Source organism: Sodiomyces alkalinus, assembly GCF_003711515.1.
Source record: "Sodiomyces alkalinus F11 unplaced genomic scaffold SODALscaffold_1, whole genome shotgun sequence".
Taxonomy (NCBI): domain Eukaryota; kingdom Fungi; phylum Ascomycota; class Sordariomycetes; order Glomerellales; family Plectosphaerellaceae; genus Sodiomyces; species Sodiomyces alkalinus.
The window spans coordinates 1,240,342-1,256,970 of NW_021167079.1; the positions used below are offsets into that span (position 1 = coordinate 1,240,342).

Below are 16,629 nucleotides of genomic sequence, written 5' to 3' on the forward strand. Positions count from 1 at the left end.
GTGTAGAAGAAGTAGTTTTGAGGGAGGTTTGCGTAAGGCAGGAAGGAGGCGGCAACCTTGAAGGACCCTGCTTCTTTTGGGTTGGGGAAATTTTTTCCCTGCTTTTCTTGTTATAGCTTTTTGCCCACCCGGCAGAAAAAAAAATTTCATCCACCACGCCAAAAGGAAAGCGCGTCCGAGGCACCACGCTAGAATGTAGTTTGAAGACACCTTACCGTAAACGGACTAACTCATCCTGTGGCGCAAGAGTGCCTACGCTTAATCATCCTTATCGTTATCTACCGATTATCACGTCGCAAACATGGTTTGAGTGGCGAGGCCAAAAAGAAAAGAAGAAAAAAAAGAAAAAGGGGGGGGGGGGGGCAAAAGGAACCTGTGCGAGGACATGTGCGAACTTCAGTTCCCATATCCTCTGCCGTCACTGGTATCAGGACTGCAAAACTGAGAGGGTTTACTTTTTTATTTGCTTATAGACCCATTTCTTTTCGTCAACCGACGCCGGCTTCTATTTCGGCCTATGTCACGGATCAAGCCTCCGTTCACTTCCGCTATCCTCTTTAATGTCCTGCTTCATTTCATCAGAGGCGCCGTAGCCCCAGACATTACTTGGAAAAATACTCCGTGAAGCATCCAATGCACCTAGATTGCATTATTGACAGGGAAACATCTCCCAGAAGCCAATCTCCATCTGTCATTTCCTCCATGTCAGTCGGTCCAAAACTGCCTTGGGGGAGGGAGGCGGGAAGGGTAAAGCGTGTTGGACACATTGAAGAAGTGGCGAAGCGGGTTTGAGAAGAGTGAAGGAGAGGAAGGGAGGACACACCTTGGTAGCATGGATGAAGATCTCGACCAATCGCTCCAAACCCGAAGGAGATACGGCGGCAGCGTGCTTCTCCATTAGTTCCGACCCCGTTCGGACAGCCGCGACATAGTCTTCTGCGACGTAGTTCTCAATCCAGGGCCAGAACGTGTTCTCCTGGCGCACCGTCGCCGGGTCGGCGTGCAGTTGTTTCCCGACGGCCCCGTACCCGAGGAGGCAGGGCGCCAGGGCTACTTGCAGCGCCAGCCAACCTTCGCTCTGCCCGACATCCAACACGTACCGTGTATACGCCGTGCAGGCCTGGTGCTCCATCGTCGCCTCGATCTGCGGCACCGTGATGCCAAACTGGGCACAGTAGTCGATGTGCAGCTTCATCTCGTGGGCGATGTGTTGCACAATCTTCGCTCCTGCCACCACATCCTCTATCTGCTTCGCCTTGTAGGAGGCCAGGGCGTTGGCGCGAGCGAAATGGACCTGCGAGCGAGGCTTGTTAACTCCCTCATTGACAATGGTCGACGATGTCTTGGGGTGAGGGAGAGGAAGAGAAAAAGGTTGTAGAAAAGAAGGAACGCACAAGATACAGGTAGTCCTGAATCAGGTATCCCTTGAACGACTCTACGGGAAGAGTGCCGGCTCCCATGGCCATGACGAATGGGTGGTACACAAATGTCTTCCACACGTCCCTGACATCTGGGCGGTCCAGTAGATAGTCGATGAAACGCCCCCTAAATGAAATGATGAGCACAAGAACCTTTTCGGGGCAAAGGGGAGGGGGGGGTTGAGAGAGAGATGGCAGGAGAGAAAGAAGAAGAAGAAGAAGAAGAAGAAGAAGAAGAGTTCCGTCAGGATTACTTACGGCGCAAAGGGAAGCTTGTAAGTCGAATGGAAATGATTCAACGGTCCATGACCCTTCCCAAAGTCAGGGGCGGTGCGAATGGCCGCCTCAATGTACCAGACAGCCTTCCTGACAGCATCGATGACATGAAGGCCATTGGCCATGTTTGATGCAATGGCCGCTTAACCCATCTGTTAGGTTCTTGATCCGAAAAGCTTCGCCATCAAACAAAGCAGTCGAGAGGAAGAAAGAGAGATAGATGGGAATGGGGTCAGCAGGTGACTCACAGGCCAAGGAACAACCAGTCCCATGCGTGTTCTTCGTCCCCTGGAACGGTGTCTCGAACCTCACAACCGTATCCCCAGGTCCGCAGAGCACGTCCACGACAACCTCCCTCTCATCGTCCGTCTCGGCGACCAGCAGACCGGACGTCATGGGCGTGTGACCACCTTTGACGAGAACCCACTCAGGACCCAGGCTTCGAGCCGCCCGTCCGATGGTTTCTAGGTCCTCGACGCTCCGGATCTCCGGCGGCGACTGCCCCGCCTCGGAGAGGAGAAGCCTAGCTTCAGGGACGTTGGGCGTAAGGACGGTGGCATGCGGGAGGAGGTCCGAGATGAGCTCACGCACTGCTTGGCGGGGAAGGAGTTCAGCGCCGCTGGTGGCCACCATGACGGGATCGATGACCACTTTCTTCAGGTTGTACTTCTCGAGGCTTTCGGCAACCACTTTAATGCTTTCGACAGAGGCGAGCATGCCTTTTTGTTTGCATTGTCACGTCAGTTTGTCCCAAAACCCCGTTTTCCGAATGAAGGGCCCAAGAATTCCCAATGGTTCGAGGCGGTTGAGCAAGTGTTGTCTGTATCGCCCTATACCAGAGGGTAAGGGAGGGGGGAAGGAGAGGAGAAAAGAAAAGAAGAAGAAGAAGAAAGAAGAAGAAAAAGTCAACTCACCCGTCTTAACCACATCGACCCCGATATCCTCAACACACAGCTTGATCAACTTGGCCAGGAACTCTCCCGGTACATGGTGGACGTCGTACACGCCATTGGTGTCCTGGGCAGTCAGAGCCGTCGTGGCCGTCTGCGCGTAGCATCCATGCGCGGCGATGACCTTTTGGTCAGCTTCGAGGCCCCTAAGAGGATTATTAGCATTCAGTTCCCCAAAGCTGGTGATGATTTTCTCGTGGTTAAGAGGGGAAGTTAAGAAAAAGTAACAAAAAAAAAAAAAAAAAAAAAAAGAGTCACTCACGCCCCGCCAGAGTTATCGGACCCAGCAACTACGAGGACTCTCCTAGGCTGATCCATTGTGAAGGGTTATGAAGTTGATGAATTCTCCTCTGAGAAGGTATGTTTACTGGAAGCCAGGAGATCAAAGTTGAGAAAGCGAAACCGACGTAACGTGAATTTACGGAGTAAAAGCTTCCCGGAATGGCACCGATAGCGGATTACAATCGGCCGTCGAGTTATACTGTAAAGGTCCGGCACTCGGCGTCGTAAAGCGGGGGAAAATCGGCCAAGTAAAAAAACAGGAGAAAAACAAAAAGGAAACCACCCCTCCTCTATGCCCCAAATTTTCCTTGCCAAGGTCATTTGCACGACGGGCTCTGGGCATAAGTAATTATAGCGCGTACTTGATGTACAGTACTAGTATCTATCCACATAGGCGATGAAGTGATCAAGCTAGCCAACAGTGTCTCGTCAACAAGTTGTTCCTCTAATCTCCAGTCGGACGTACAGGTTGTCATGCACACGTAGAAAGTGAGATGCCACGATAAAAAGAAATCGCTTGGGTAGTTTGAGATGACCTCAATTCGGTACATCCTAGATAATCCTAACTGTCTGCTTCATTTTGCAAAGAAATGACAAGCATCACTTGTTGCCTCCTAACTCCGCCTTCCCCCCTGGCTCCAACCACCCCCCTTTTCGCTGCCGACAAGTGAAAACGAGATGACCAAGCCCCCCTATAACCAGAAGCTATCTGTTCCTCAAGACAGATCTTCGCAAGATCATAAAATACAAAGAGATATGGGTCCCGCAGGCCTTGTCCAAACATAGCGAGAGCCTCTTATTCAGTGCGGCTCACATCGCATCCTTTGGCCTCGGCCAACAGTTCAGACCCCAATCGTTCCCAACTTGAAAGGAAACAAACAAAAGAGAGACCTGTTTTTCAAACAAAAAAGAAAGAAAAAATGAGAAAAAATGAGGAAAAGGGAGGAAAAAAAAAAAGACGGAAAAAACCCCCGGGAAAAGGGCCCGCGCTGACTCCTCCCTCGAACATTCGTTCTTCTCATGCAATCGCATGCATGGACGGGACTATGGAGACAGCTTGGCTGCAAATGCCTGTCATCTGGGTATAGTACGATATTGGTCGCCCAAGCGTTACGCCCGCCTTTCACTCCGAGTCGAGAGACGTGCTTGAAGCTTCGGAAACTCCGCTGGACGGTCGGCCATTCCGCGCTCGGGTGTCCTTTTCAAGATCCGCCGGATCCGAAATGGTCCTCTGCCTCTCTTGCCTCTCCCCTTCCTCCCCCAAAGAAGATGACTCACTGTCCCAGCCACTAGTGTTCATCCTTCCGTGACCATCTTCGTCAAAATTGGCTGGGTCCGAGATGCTCTGGGGGCGTTCGGCACGGGCGTCCTTCCTGGACCTACGGCCCATGTGGGTGTGCACGTGTACTTCAGCGGGATCAGAGACGCTCCTTTGTCTCTCAGTCCGCATCTCGTCGCTGGAGGACGACATGCTGCGCCCGTCCTCATCCGGCTGCCTGGTCTTCTCTTCCTTTCCCCTTTTGTCTTTTTCAATCCTCTGGTCCGGGTATGCGGTGTCGTCTTCGTCTTCGTCGGCGCCATCCTCTTCGAACACGATGCTCCGCAACACGCTCTTGTCGAACAACTCTATAACCATCCGCCTGATAGGCAGCCGGTAATGGTTGTACTCGAGCATGGCCATGACCCTCTTAAAGAGCTTGGGATCCCTGAAGCCCGCCGCGTTGTTCTGCTTGATCTGCTTCAATTCGCTAATCGCCCGCTTGTACAGGATGATGTTGCTGAGGTCCACGACCAAGTCGATGATCGTTTCATTGACAGCTTCTTTGTCGTGGGGTGGGGGCAAATTCCCCTTTTCGAGGGGAGGCCGCGCCGCCACGGGAGGCGGAGGTGTCAGGATCGTCTTTTGCGTGTCGGGGAGCCGGATACAGGCGGCGATCGTGTGCTTCCAAGGAACGAAAGAGAAGAACTTGGACAGGTCATTGGGAATGCAGAAGCCAAGGGACTGACCCCTCCGGTTCAGGTTCGAGTCCCAGCCGCACCCCGCGAGGATCTCCAAGCCATGGACGGATCGGGAAATGAGACCCAACACAAAGAATGCCGTCCCCCGGATGCTCATGACCTCGTGTTCTTGTGCGATCTTGACAATATTCTCAACCACGTCGCAAGACTCGACGAAGGGCGCCCCAAGCTCCATGGATCCTACGTTCCCGACGGCCCACATGCATCCCTTCACTTTGAGAATCAGCTCGGGATCGGCCGACTGCATGCCATGTTCTCGTATCGTGTTCGCGAAATCGCTAAAATGTCCCTTCTCCCGCAGCATCTTGCATCCCTCCTCCGTGCGTGCGAGCTCCCGGTAGAAGTGGGGCGGAAGGTGGCTCTCCGGCTCCATCGCCTCGGCTTCTGTCTGACCTAGCATGCTGATGCGGCCCTGCTGCTCGTCTGGGTTATCGAAGAAAGCCTTCGCAAGGCTCGTCTCGATTAGATCAACGTAGGAATCATTCCTCCCCAAAAACCAGTCGTCCATTTCATTGCTAATATAGTCGAGGCCATCAAGATAATGATAGCCGCTCGAACTTGACAAAAAACGGAGAAGCAGCGGCGCGCTCAGCTCCCCGAGGTGGTCCATAGCGGGGCGGCATTGCACAACATACTCGAGGTACGCTTTCTTATTGCATGCCTTCTCGAGAATCTGCACAGCCGTCCGGCAGACCTCGACGTCTGGGTCGTACAGTTGATCGACCAGCCTCTTAATGGCCCATTTCCAGTCGACCTTGTCGTGGTCTCGCATATTATCGTTGAACGGCCGCGTGGCGTACTTGCGCAGAATTTTAGTACCCATGATGCGGATGTCCCTCGTGCCAGCCGTCAGGGCTTGTTCTATAAGCACTCGTGTGTGGCCGGGGACACTATAGTCGAAGTTGGTCAGGAGAAGCTTGATCAGATCCGGCCGCTGCTTGTGCGAAATAATGTGATACATCATGTTGAACATCCTCCAGCGCTGCAAGAGCTCCTGGCCCTTGGGATCGCTACTGAGGATGCCCAGCATAGGGAAATACCCGGCGGAAAGCGTCGTCTGAAGCCGACCGGGTGCGAAGATGGGATCAGACGAAGTCAGACCGCTGCTCTACAAGGGAGTGTCAGCACAGCGATCACCGAAAAAAAAGAAGAAAAAAAGGAAGGTGGCACATGACGATTCATGACGGAAAGGCTCCTGGCACAAAAGCTTACTGGGTCACACTGGGCCAGGCATTCGGCCAACTGCCGTAGCAACTTGCTGTCCTGCAAGAATTTTACTCCCTCGGGCGATTGGAGCAACGAGTGCATCAACGCACAGCCGGCTCTAACGTACTTTTGCGTGTTTTTGTTGCTCGTGAGGTCGGCAAACCGGTTCTTAAAAGGTCTGTAGAAACTCATGATGCGGTTCATGAATTTGGAGACTTTGATCGTCTCCTCGAGCCTCTTGCCATTCTGCAGCGGCCCGTCAATCATCCTGAGAATGGTATCCCAGTTCCACTTTAGGTAGTTCGAGCTGTTCAAGACGTTGGAGTCCACCAGCAGCTGCCTGAAGACCGTGTCGTGGATGACCACACCGGGGTTGCCTTTCTGCTGCTCCTCGTTAAGGGCGTTCAGATTGTCAACCGACGGTGACCCGATGCTCGATGAGGTGTCTGATGTCCTATACAGAGTCTTGCTCACGGAGCTGATCTGGTAGATGATGCCCGAGGAGATGAACCTATCATCATCCTTGAACTGAGTCGCCGCAGCAAAAAGCTCCGGGAGTAAGGGTAGACTGCGGCTCCATGACGGGGGCAGCAACCTGCTGGCCAGCTTGAGAACCTCACCAATAAGTAGGCACGTTTTCCTCGTTAGATGGGCTTCGCTATTTCGCGCAACGTGTAGGAGGCTCGGGAGGAGGTCGGCTTTGACGAGGACGGCGAGAAGTAATGCCGTGTAGTGGTCGAGGAAAGTTTGCTCTTCAATGGTATCTTCCTCGTGGGTCGGACCTCCGGAACTGGTGGACGCTGTAGTGGGGGTGGAAATCGACTTGAGACTAGCCACTCTCCCATACGTCGTGAGCCGGCGGCCTGCCAGGAACGAGGAGGCCCAAGAAGGGGGTTTTATGCGGAGAATGGCGAAGAGGAGGTCGATGACGGTCTCTTTGATCAAGGGGTTCGGAAGCACCATGCTACTAACAAGAGACTTGATCGCACGGAAATCCCGCATCCCCAAGACCATCAAGCCAGACCAGCTTTTGAGCACCTTGGCGATGGCGCGCGAGTTCTGCTTGAGCAGGCTTTCGGTTGCGAGGGTGATATCGGTAAAGGCCGTAAACAGGACTTCCAGATCATAACCCGAGCGTAGATACTTTCTCTTCTCTGGCCGGTCGAGGAGAAACATGAAGGAGGAGGCCAGCGTGTCTGGAGACTTGTAAGTCCCTTCGATGAGAGCCTCGGAGATCGGAGGTAGGCCGCCCGAAGCGACAACTAGCGCTGGGTCTCTTATGAGCAGCTCGGCGAGGGTCTGAAGACACATCGACCTTAACCTGTCGTCGACCTGTGCGGCGACGGCAGCGACGGCCCGGACGACGGCCCTTGAAATCTGTTGGACTCCGCCTTTCACTTCAAGGAACGCACGCACAAACTTGAGGGCCTGCTCGCGTTCCAGATCCGCTTTCCGATCTTTGATCAGCGACCTGTACCCGGTTAGCCTTGACATACTCACTGATCAATAAAACTAGAGTGTGCGCCACCCACGTTATCGCTAGATAATCCGTGTTGAGTTCTCTGATCTTTTTGAGAGATGACACATCGGAAATCGCATAGCGGACCATGCGGTACCCGGCAGCAACCACCTCCCGCGCCTCACTCAAGAGCATCACCTGCATACGCAATCCGAAGACGGGCCATACCAGATCGTATTTCAAGGTAGGATGCCTCTTCAACAAATCGACAAGACTGTTAGCTCTGCTGACGTAGTATTCAGGGCCGAGGCCCTCGACTTCCAGAGCCTGGAGGATCTCGGTCAGAGTAAAAGTGGGAGACTGTTCCGAATAGTCGTCAAAGTCGGAACCAGCACCACTCCGTGAGGCACTTGGCGGGGAGCGTAGGCCGTTAGAATGGGGCCAAGCGTCACCAGTACGGTTCCTGATAGGAGTAGCGGGGGTTTCCTTCATCCTCTGCACATCGGCTATCATCTGATGGAGCTCCTTAATCTTGTTTTTGGACGCGATGAGTTCGGCCTCAACCCGCGCCCTCTGGTCCTTGGTCTGCTTGGCCTTCTTGGAATTGAGCGCTTCTAGCATGTTCTCGCTCCCCTCCTTTATTTTATGTTCGCGATTGAGTAGTTCCCGCAGACTGTTGAGGTTTTTTTCGGTGAGCGAGGCGTTGTCGTCATCGTCGAGTCGTTCGCCGCTATGCATTTCGAGGCGAGACCCAGCACGGGATGTATTCATCTGGCTGCGCAGCTCGGAACTGAAGCTGCCGGGGGCCATGGACGGGTTGAGGGAGGACCCACGAGGAGCGAAGCTGAGGGAGGAAGCAGCGACGCTCCTAGGACCAACGGTACCATGACCAGCAGGTCCGGCGGGGAGCTTGAGGTTGACCGAAGAGCTTCCATCGCGATCGAAACTTGGGCGGGGGGTTGTGGTCGAGGCAGACTGCTGCGGGGGCGGATGTCCCTTCTCCCGGGATGCGCCCAGCATGGCGGCAAAACCTCTCTAAGGTTTCCGCAGCTTCTTTTCGGGCTTCCAAGAACGTGGCATTCGGGCAACTGTTTTATCGAGAGATGGTGTATGGACAGATTTGTAGGGAAGTCCGACGTGGAGGGCTTTGACCGCTCGAGTCCCGCTCGCAAGAATCGACCACAGATGCGATGAAGTAATGTAACGATGCCTCGTGGGCTTAGGTAGAGACGGAGAAATGCTACCGAGGTCCTGCGGGGTGTGTGATCAGTATCACTTCCGCAAAAGGCTGTCGGACAATTGAGGAGCCGGCCTCGCCATGAAGCGCGGAGTTAGAGGCGGAATTAGAGGTGCATAGGCAGACGTAAGGAAGTAAATAAAGGTTTGGAGGCTAGGATATGCAGGCCGGAAAGAAAAGATAGATAGAGGATAAACTGTCAATGATAGGCCATACCAAAGAAGATATTGTCGTAAGTTCTCCAGCCTGTGCAGATGTGCCCGGGAAAGAGAGCAAATGCACAAAGGGGATAAGTCAGAAAATAGAACAGGTTAAGAAAAGAAGAATAAAAATGCGCGCTTCCCTTGCTTAAGATTGTTAAGGGGTACGACTACTAGCTGGTGTTGTTGTTGTTATCGACCTCGTATTACAGCTGCCCTTGGTGAAGCCGACAACCTAGAGATGGTAATAAGAGGTGCACTTATTAGTAATTATTCCTGTTGCATTCCCTCCCCCACCAACAAAAACCCACATGGGATTTACTCAGCACTCAGGTGGTCCGAGTGTTAATCAGCCACAGCAAGAAAGTTTCAGTGGCTGGAATATGTCGCACAGACCTCCCTTGGGGATGGAACAACCTAACAGCCGATTACGCGTTTAGGCACGGATGGTGGATATCCATAGGATTACCGGGCATCAATTTTGCCTCCTATAACCAGACGTTTTTAACCACAGTTTTACGGCTTTAATACAATTAATTTTGAAACCCTTAATCTAGCCGGTTTTTTATCGTATTTATCCTTTTACGGTTACGCTATATTATTACGGATAGTGTGGCTTGCTTATAGAAGAAACCGCGGAAGCCCCCTGTGGCGGGCATATCCTCCACGATGGTTATCGGCGGGCTCCGGCGGGCTGTATGCACTTTTGGTGAGACCACTGCCCCGTTGCTTCTCCCGAGCCCCGCGACCGGCGCCCCTCATTGGGTATGTCGAATCTAGCTCAACTTAGCTCTATCATCACTGTATCGTCTGATATATGGCTTGCCTTCAGATCAAGGCTCTACAAGAAAACCTATATATCGAGACAGTAATTACACCATCTCAACGGTGAAGGCTACCTTACCTTCTTTCCTTTTTTTTTTTTCGTCGTGAATATCTAGATACTTCAATTTCGAGTTGCCTCTTATTATTAGGTACTTGCCCGTCCAATCGCACCTCTCGTCATAGCTCCGTGCTTATCATACCACACACCGAAGCAGCCCCTCACTGCCAGTGCTCGCACGAGATCTTCAAAATCGACATTCTTCCAGGTTCTGAACCTCCCTAAAGAAGGACGCCCATTGATCCCACTCTTCACCGTCCTTTAATTTCAACCCTGTAACAATGCCTTCGCTCGCCTCCGCCCGCTATGGCAAGGACAATGTCCGCGTCTTCAAGGTCTCAAAGGAAGAGGGCGGCAGACAGGCCGTCACGGAGATGACGGTCTGCTGTCTCCTCGAGGGCTCCATCGACACCTCGTACACCATCGCCGACAACTCCGTTGTCGTGGCCACTGATTCCATTAAAAACACCATCTACGTCAAGGCCAAGGAGCACCCGGTCAACCCACCAGAGCTATACGCCTCCATCTTGGGCACCCACTTCCTCGACACCTATGCTCACATCCATGCCGCCAACGTCCGGGTCGTCGTCCACCGCTGGACTCGCTACGAAGTCGACGGTCGCCCGCATCCGCACTCCTTCCTGCGCGACGGCGAAGAGACCCGCATCGTCTCAGCCCGCGTCTCCCGCGACGAGGGCGTCCGCCTCACCAGCGGCATCCAGAAGCTCACCGTCCTAAAGTCCACGGGTTCCGCCTTCCACGGCTTCGTACGCGACGAATACACCACCCTCCCCGAGACCTGGGACCGCATCCTTTCCACCGATGTAGACGCCTCTTGGACCTGGTCCTTCCCGACCGGCCTCCCGGCTGTTCAGGAGTCTGCCGCCCTTTTCGATGGCGCCTGGGAGGCTGCCCGCACCATCACCCTGAAAACTTTCGCCGAGGACAATAGCGCCAGCGTCCAGAATACCATGTACAAGATGTGCGAGCAGATCCTCGCCGCCGTCCCGGAGACGCAGTCCGTCAGCTATGCTCTCCCCAACAAGCACTACTTCGAAATCGACCTCAGTTGGCACAAGGGCCTGAAGAACACGGGTGCCGATGCCGAGGTCTATGCTCCTCAGTCCGGTCCGAACGGTCTCATTAAATGCGAGGTTACTCGGTCATAGACCAGTTCATTTCTCTATTTTTCTCGTGGAGTGAAAGTTATGCTCTATTTTCTCGGCAGAGGAAGAAGGGTTTGTCTTGGTACGAGGCAGGATCACCCATTGGTCATGGTGCATGTGGTCAGGCGTTTCTAAGGTATTGTTTCTTGTATGTAGACCCATATTCATTGGCCGGTTTGGATTCCGAGTTGAATGAATAAATCAATTGATTCGACTATATAATAGTCTTGCTCTTTGAAGCTTTCGATTTACGACCATGCCCATTGAAAGACTGGGGAACCCGTCCTCTCTCCCCAGGATAAGCCGGTGAGGCAAGTCCTCCCCGTGGAAAACATAGCAAGCACGTAGTCCTCTAACGAAGTCGACGAGCCTCCCTCGCTGCAGGCACATCGATGTCTGCGACACCTCGCATTACTGATTCATAATTCCCCTCCCAGCAGCCTTGAATGATACTCTTCAGACGAGGTGAAATTTCCCGTAAAGCTTGGATACTCTTGTGTCTGGAAACGCCGCTTTATTTCAGCCTCGACCATATCCTCGTCCAGTTGTTTATTTGTCGCAATCTCGTAGAGCACTGTACTGAGTCCGGAGAGAGACCATCTTCGGTCAAGTCACGGCCACGACCGGGTCTTCATCGGACAGGTGGGAATTCGAGGCATTTAGCCCCGTCAATTCTCGCTCCGCCAAAGTCTGCTAGGCTAGCGACGGAGTCTCATCGTTTGTGGTGAGGAAGTTGCGACAACTGATATCGCCGTGAATAATGCCTCGCGAATGTATATACCGGATAGCTTCACTTGCGTCTTTCTGCCCACCTGTGGTCGTTGGCTTAGACATTATGAGAAAGCCGCTTCACCTCGGAGACAGGTCTGCGTAGAAGCTCTTATAAGGTCCCGGCCTTATGATACTCAAGTAGTTAGTTAGCTCGGCCGTGGTCGGCGGATACAGGGTGTTCTATGCTCTTACTATTGCGTCTCGGTTCTTAATTCCATTTTCTTTGGACCCTTTATAAGGTCTACGATTACGAAGGACAAGTATATACGACCATACCCACTGGAAAACTCGGGATCCCGTCCGCTCTCCCCTAGATAAGCCAGTGAGGGCCGGATTAGTAGTTGGGTGGGTGACCACCAGCGAATACCCGGTGTTGTATATTTTTTATGTCGTCTTCTTAATTTCCTTTTTTTCTCTTTTCTTGTGTTTGATCTGCGATTTGTCCCCACTACAAATAACATCGTAGAGAAACAATATAAGAGCGAGGCTTGTTGAGACAGGCAAAGACGTTGTCATGGCCACTAGTCGTTGCCATTCGATTACGGACATCGAGGTCTGACGGTAGTCTTAGAGCACGTTTTGGGCCGGAGTAGATAATCTTAGCCATACCATCTCCTGACCCTGAACTCGTGAACAATGTACGTGGTGGTGCTCAGTGGCTGGTAGTAGACGACATGGGATTAGATGATTCCTGTTATGCTCTGTTGTGGTGCCAAAATGGCCATGATTGCTTGGATTCATCTCGTCCTTTCCAACAAGCAAAGTCATGACAATAATATAGTACAAAGTACCTATACACGCCGTTTGCCTTTCAAAGCTTCGGCACTGCGCCATCCATCTGCGTCCTCGGACCATCCGCCAGCAAGGTCCCCAAGCGTCACGGCAGCCAGGTAGCACATATGCTCCCCGCTTCCTCTACCCTACAGTCTCTTCATCCCCGCTTCACGAATCGCCTTGACAGCATCTTCCCACCCATTCTCACCGACCTTGACGCCGTTAAACTGCACAATATTCTGCTTATACGGGTGCGAAGGACCCTCAAAAGCCTTCAGCCGTGCTAATCTCTTCTCGCGCAGGCGGTTCTTCGGTAACATGCCGCTGACGGCTTTGCGTAGCACCTCGGCGCCGCCGTGCTTGGCCATGAGCACGTCCATGGTGACGGACTTGAGGGAGCCGGGCCGCGTCGTGTGCCTGTAGTAGGTCTTCTGCCACTTCTTGCGGCCCGTGACGTGAAGCGCCGCGCAATTGGTCACGACGACGTAGTCGCCGCAGTCGGTCGATGGGTCCCATGTCGGCTTGTGCTTGCCCATGAGGAGCACCGCGATGCGAGAGGCAAGCCGGCCTAGTGAAGGGGGTGTGACGGACGGCTGCGTGGATAGGGTTGGGTGCAGAGCGGCTGCGGAGATCTGGTGCCAGACGCGAGAGTAGGAGAGCCGCGTCTGTAAGAATGAGAAATCATTCCATCAGCGACGGCAATGACTCGGAATGAGATCATGTGGGAAAGAGATCATGTGGGAAAGAGATCATGTGGGAAAGAGATCATGTGTGGTGTTGGCGGAGGGCGTGAAAGAAAAAGAGGGAGAGGGAGAGAGCTTGAGGGAAGAAAGAGCTTACCAGGCCGATGTTTTGTGACATTTTGGGCGGATCAGCGAGGGTCTACGCCCTCACGGTAGCAAACTGTTCTACACTCGAGGTGATCTCAATGTATTCTTGATCTCAAGGCCATTCAGTATTGGTTGTCGTCCTAATCGCGGTCGCTGTCCGGTCGGTGAGGCATACTGGGGCTTCCGTGGTGTCTCTGGAAAGTTTGATGCCAAGATGGGTCGCTGTGGATCGCCAGAGGAAGCCGAGTATGTAATCAGGTTGAAGTCACGTGACATTCATTGTCAGGTCCGACGTCCGGCCAACTGGTTGCGAGATCCGACGGTGGACAAGGAATCGAGGGACCAACTCCGGGACTCGGCTTGTGGCGATTTCAAATCAACCCACAGATGAGTGTGGATATCCATGGAAACGTCGCAGTTAACAAGTTATCAGATTGTATTATCGTGCTAGTAGTCCCTGAAACTTGTCTCTCTTCATTACTCTTGCGCATTCCGAACCGTTCTGTTTATCGACCCCTCCGCTCTCCGACAGTGCTCTACTCTCTCTTAAACTTTATTGAAATACAGGTCACTCTTTTAGTCACCGCCCGCGATTTTCTTGGAGATGACGGCCTCACACCCCTTTCAGGTTTGTTGTCCCACCTCATGATCTGCCCACGTTGGAGAGTCATCGTAGTCAGGGGGGAAGCGAGCGAAAGGGAAATGGAATTTTTCGGAGGAACAAGAGGAGAGGCGACAGGAGGATCAACATCTCGTTTCCCACAATTCTTTCGCCAGCGTTATCTTTAAGGGGCAAACCGTTTGGCAGTTCGCAGGCTTAAAAGAGCCCCGCTAATGAAACGCCTCCTGGGTAGACCATCTTTGCGGTCTCTATGACATGTGACGGTTGCGCCAAGTCCGTTTCAGATTCGCTTTACAAACTCAATGGAATCAACAAAGTCGAAGCCAATGTGAAAGACCAATTAGTTTCGATAGAGGGCACAGGTGGGTTTCTTCAAGAGAACGCGACTGGACTTGGCCATGTTTCTTTCATTCCACCTGTAAGCTGACGTTTTATTGCCTCGTTTCCGTAGCGGCTCCATCTGCCATCGTGGAGGCCATTCAAGCCACGGGGAGAGACGCCATTCTGCGAGGCTCGGGATCATCAAACTGTAAGTGCAAGAGATTCCAGACAAGCCCGTGCGCGCCTGGCCGGGGCTGCCCTTGGCTGATTAAAAGCTGTTTCTGTCCCGGTCCGCTCGGGACAGCCAGCCCATAACTCCTCGCCCATGCATCGTCACTTGTTCGTACACCCTTGTTACTGATACTGATATCGTATCCGTACAGCCGCGGCCGTCAGCATTCTCGAGTCCTTCTTCCAATCTGATGCGACTGCCAACCGGGGGATTCCCGCCGACGGGGTGGAGCGGGATGTCCGGGGCTTGGCGAGGATGGTTCAGGTTTCCCCCACGTCGACACTGATCGATCTCACGGTGCGTGGTGTAGCCCCTGGATTGTACCAAGCGACGATTCGACAGTCGGGGGATTTGAAGGATGGCGCTGCCTCGACAGGAGGAATCTGGTCGGACCAGGGGGCGCACGATGGCTCTGCAGCTAGAGGAATTCTGGGTTCTCTCACAGTAGGACCTGATGGCCGCGGCAGCGCATATATCAACCATCCCTTCCAAATCTGGGAAGCCATTGGACGCGCCATGGTCGTGTCGAGACAAGACGAATCGGCTGGACCCCCGAAGAATGACCCGGACACCGTGGTGGGCGTCATTGCCAGGAGCGCTGGGGTATGGGATAACGACAAGACAGTATGCTCTTGCACCGGAAAGACTCTGTGGGAGGAGAGGAGGGACGAGGTGAAGAGGGGGATGTTATGATGGCCACGATCTATGACTAATCGTTGTCTACTTTTTCTTGGAAATGACTAGATGCATATATGGAGATGTAACCCAGGTCTTTAGGGGCTCATCGTCGGTCACCTGAATATCGTAGAAATGAGTGTTGATTTTTAGCGACCCTCTCTTACCCACGCGCTTGGCCTATGACGACTGTCGGGTGTTTCCCTGTTCGACACCGTAAGTACTTCGTAGTCTCCAGCACATGGGAGTCAAAGTTGGATAGTTTCTTGTCTGAGATGAGATGAGATGAGATGAGACGGGACGAGACGAGACGAGACGAGACGAGGATCTGAACTCCTAGCTTCAAATCAAAGCCGTCTGTATGAAACGGAGGCTGGAGAAATATGCTAGGCAAAGGCCCTGTTCGGTTGCCGAGAAGATACATCCGAATTATTTCCTGTTGGAAGAGATCAGAACACAGAGACTTGCGACAGGCGATCCCGACACGGGAAACAAGCTAACAGGGGGCGGGGATAAGGCCGATACGGGCTGGCATTCCCCTTAAGCAACTGCCGTGTCGCAGAATAAGGTAGCTATCAATACCGTCTCATATACCTGGCAGTAACAGAGTTCAAGAGCGTTCAGATCATAACTGATTTACGAACCCGTAGCCCTGGGGGTGGGCAGGTAAATGATGCTGAGGTGTATATCCCGAGATCGGATTAACGAGGTAGCTCTGGATCGAATGCAGGTAATTAGTGTAAAGAAGAGTTGATGATCCGCCAAGGAAAGAGAAAAAAAGATGAAGACGACGAAGGAACTGATACTTGCACGAGGTTGACAAATGACGTCCCTTGAGCTACCGTTCATGTCCTTTGATAACCAGATCGGCGAAAGCTAAGGTACCTTACACATCGGTTACTCATCTCATGACATTGCGAATGAAATGATGTAAGGTTAGTATTATATTCCTGTGTTGTTGTTGTAGTTGTAGTTGTACCTACCTTGGGCAGGTTCCGTGGAGGCAGACCCGTGCCCAACGTGGTTGCTCCTGCCGTCGACAAACTCACATAGGTAATCTACCTTCAGCTCGTATTCGAATCTATGCGTCACTTCTCCTGAAAAGCTTCAGCGACGACTGATGTTTTACATACATACCATTGGCAGCTCCTGGACAACACTCATCACCGCCGAAGGCGTCACATGGCAAATACGCCTATCTCAGTGGCATGCCAGACTGCACACGATCGGAATTTTCTCCAATTACGTCGCGAGTCAACGACCGGTTACAGCCACCAGCGGCAAAGCTAGACCAACATGCACCAACAT

General features: G+C 52.8%; 7 protein-coding genes across 7 annotated transcripts; 3 read left to right on the top strand and 4 right to left on the bottom strand.

Annotated features, from left to right (window-relative positions):
- Positions 1–398: 398 nt before the first annotated feature.
- Positions 399–3,148, bottom strand: SODALDRAFT_326239 (phosphomethylpyrimidine kinase THI20). The gene is made up of 7 exons (XM_028610118.1): positions 2,907–3,148; positions 2,609–2,790; positions 1,943–2,413; positions 1,677–1,836; positions 1,395–1,545; positions 824–1,294; positions 399–688 (listed from the first exon to the last, which is right to left on the bottom strand). The coding sequence occupies exons 1-7, from the start codon at positions 2,960–2,962 to the stop codon at positions 650–652; spliced, it is 1,530 nt and encodes a 509-aa protein (XP_028469884.1). The 5' UTR covers positions 2,963–3,148; the 3' UTR covers positions 399–649.
- A 901-nt stretch (positions 3,149–4,049) lies between these two features.
- On the bottom strand, positions 4,050–8,630 carry SODALDRAFT_267304 (hypothetical protein; the record flags this gene model as incomplete). Its single annotated transcript, XM_028607543.1, has 3 exons — positions 4,050–6,053; positions 6,158–7,622; positions 7,684–8,630. The coding sequence occupies 3 exons, from the start codon at positions 8,628–8,630 to the stop codon at positions 4,050–4,052; spliced, it is 4,416 nt and encodes a 1,471-aa protein (XP_028469885.1).
- A 1,086-nt stretch (positions 8,631–9,716) lies between these two features.
- On the top strand, positions 9,717–10,155 carry SODALDRAFT_354199 (hypothetical protein; the record flags this gene model as incomplete). Its single annotated transcript, XM_028613698.1, has 3 exons — positions 9,717–9,812; positions 9,880–9,935; positions 10,056–10,155. 3 exons carry the CDS (start codon positions 9,717–9,719, stop codon positions 10,153–10,155), a joined length of 252 nt encoding a protein of 83 aa, XP_028469886.1.
- Positions 9,928–11,507, top strand: SODALDRAFT_326243 (uricase). The gene is made up of 3 exons (XM_028610119.1): positions 9,928–10,021; positions 10,088–11,244; positions 11,322–11,507. The coding sequence occupies exon 2, from the start codon at positions 10,212–10,214 to the stop codon at positions 11,097–11,099; it is 888 nt and encodes a 295-aa protein (XP_028469887.1). The 5' UTR covers positions 9,928–10,021; positions 10,088–10,211; the 3' UTR covers positions 11,100–11,244; positions 11,322–11,507.
- On the bottom strand, positions 11,345–11,944 carry SODALDRAFT_374449 (hypothetical protein; the record flags this gene model as incomplete). The annotated part of the gene is made up of 3 exons (XM_028614678.1): positions 11,891–11,944; positions 11,550–11,670; positions 11,345–11,474 (listed from the first exon to the last, which is right to left on the bottom strand). The coding sequence occupies exons 1-3, from the start codon at positions 11,928–11,930 to the stop codon at positions 11,345–11,347; spliced, it is 291 nt and encodes a 96-aa protein (XP_028469888.1). The 5' UTR covers positions 11,931–11,944.
- Positions 11,945–12,532: 588 nt separating this feature from the next.
- Positions 12,533–13,537, bottom strand: SODALDRAFT_326245 (54S ribosomal protein L23). The gene is made up of 2 exons (XM_028610120.1): positions 13,482–13,537; positions 12,533–13,306 (listed from the first exon to the last, which is right to left on the bottom strand). Exons 1-2 carry the CDS (start codon positions 13,500–13,502, stop codon positions 12,788–12,790), a joined length of 540 nt encoding a protein of 179 aa, XP_028469889.1. The 5' UTR covers positions 13,503–13,537; the 3' UTR covers positions 12,533–12,787.
- A 503-nt stretch (positions 13,538–14,040) lies between these two features.
- On the top strand, positions 14,041–15,452 carry SODALDRAFT_326247 (superoxide dismutase 1 copper chaperone). The gene is made up of 3 exons (XM_028610121.1): positions 14,041–14,455; positions 14,545–14,622; positions 14,798–15,452. Exons 1-3 carry the CDS (start codon positions 14,344–14,346, stop codon positions 15,337–15,339), a joined length of 732 nt encoding a protein of 243 aa, XP_028469890.1. The 5' UTR covers positions 14,041–14,343; the 3' UTR covers positions 15,340–15,452.
- Positions 15,453–16,629: the final 1,177 nt, after the last annotated feature.

What these genes read in the sequence shown, in the direction of transcription:
- SODALDRAFT_326239 (XM_028610118.1), bottom strand. Translation starts at nt 2,962, where the DNA reads ATGGATCAGCCTAGGAGAGTCCTCGTAGTTGCTGGGTCCGATAACTCT. An exon ending in GGTCGATGTGGTTAAGACGG is followed by an intron (nt 2,414 to 2,608) that starts GTGAGTTGACTT and finishes GCAAACAAAAAG; the next exon opens with GCATGCTCGCCTCTGTCGAA. An exon ending in TTCAGGACTACCTGTATCTT is followed by an intron (nt 1,295 to 1,394) that starts GTGCGTTCCTTC and finishes CCTCGCTCGCAG; the next exon opens with GTCCATTTCGCTCGCGCCAA.
- SODALDRAFT_326243 (XM_028610119.1), top strand. Translation starts at nt 10,212, where the DNA reads ATGCCTTCGCTCGCCTCCGCCCGCTATGGCAAGGACAATGTCCGCGTC.
- SODALDRAFT_326245 (XM_028610120.1), bottom strand. Translation starts at nt 13,502, where the DNA reads ATGTCACAAAACATCGGCCTG. An exon ending in TGTCACAAAACATCGGCCTG is followed by an intron (nt 13,307 to 13,481) that starts GTAAGCTCTTTC and finishes TCATTCTTACAG; the next exon opens with ACGCGGCTCTCCTACTCTCG.
- SODALDRAFT_326247 (XM_028610121.1), top strand. Translation starts at nt 14,344, where the DNA reads ATGACATGTGACGGTTGCGCCAAGTCCGTTTCAGATTCGCTTTACAAA. An exon ending in AGTTTCGATAGAGGGCACAG is followed by an intron (nt 14,456 to 14,544) that starts GTGGGTTTCTTC and finishes TCGTTTCCGTAG; the next exon opens with CGGCTCCATCTGCCATCGTG. An exon ending in AGGCTCGGGATCATCAAACT is followed by an intron (nt 14,623 to 14,797) that starts GTAAGTGCAAGA and finishes GTATCCGTACAG; the next exon opens with CCGCGGCCGTCAGCATTCTC.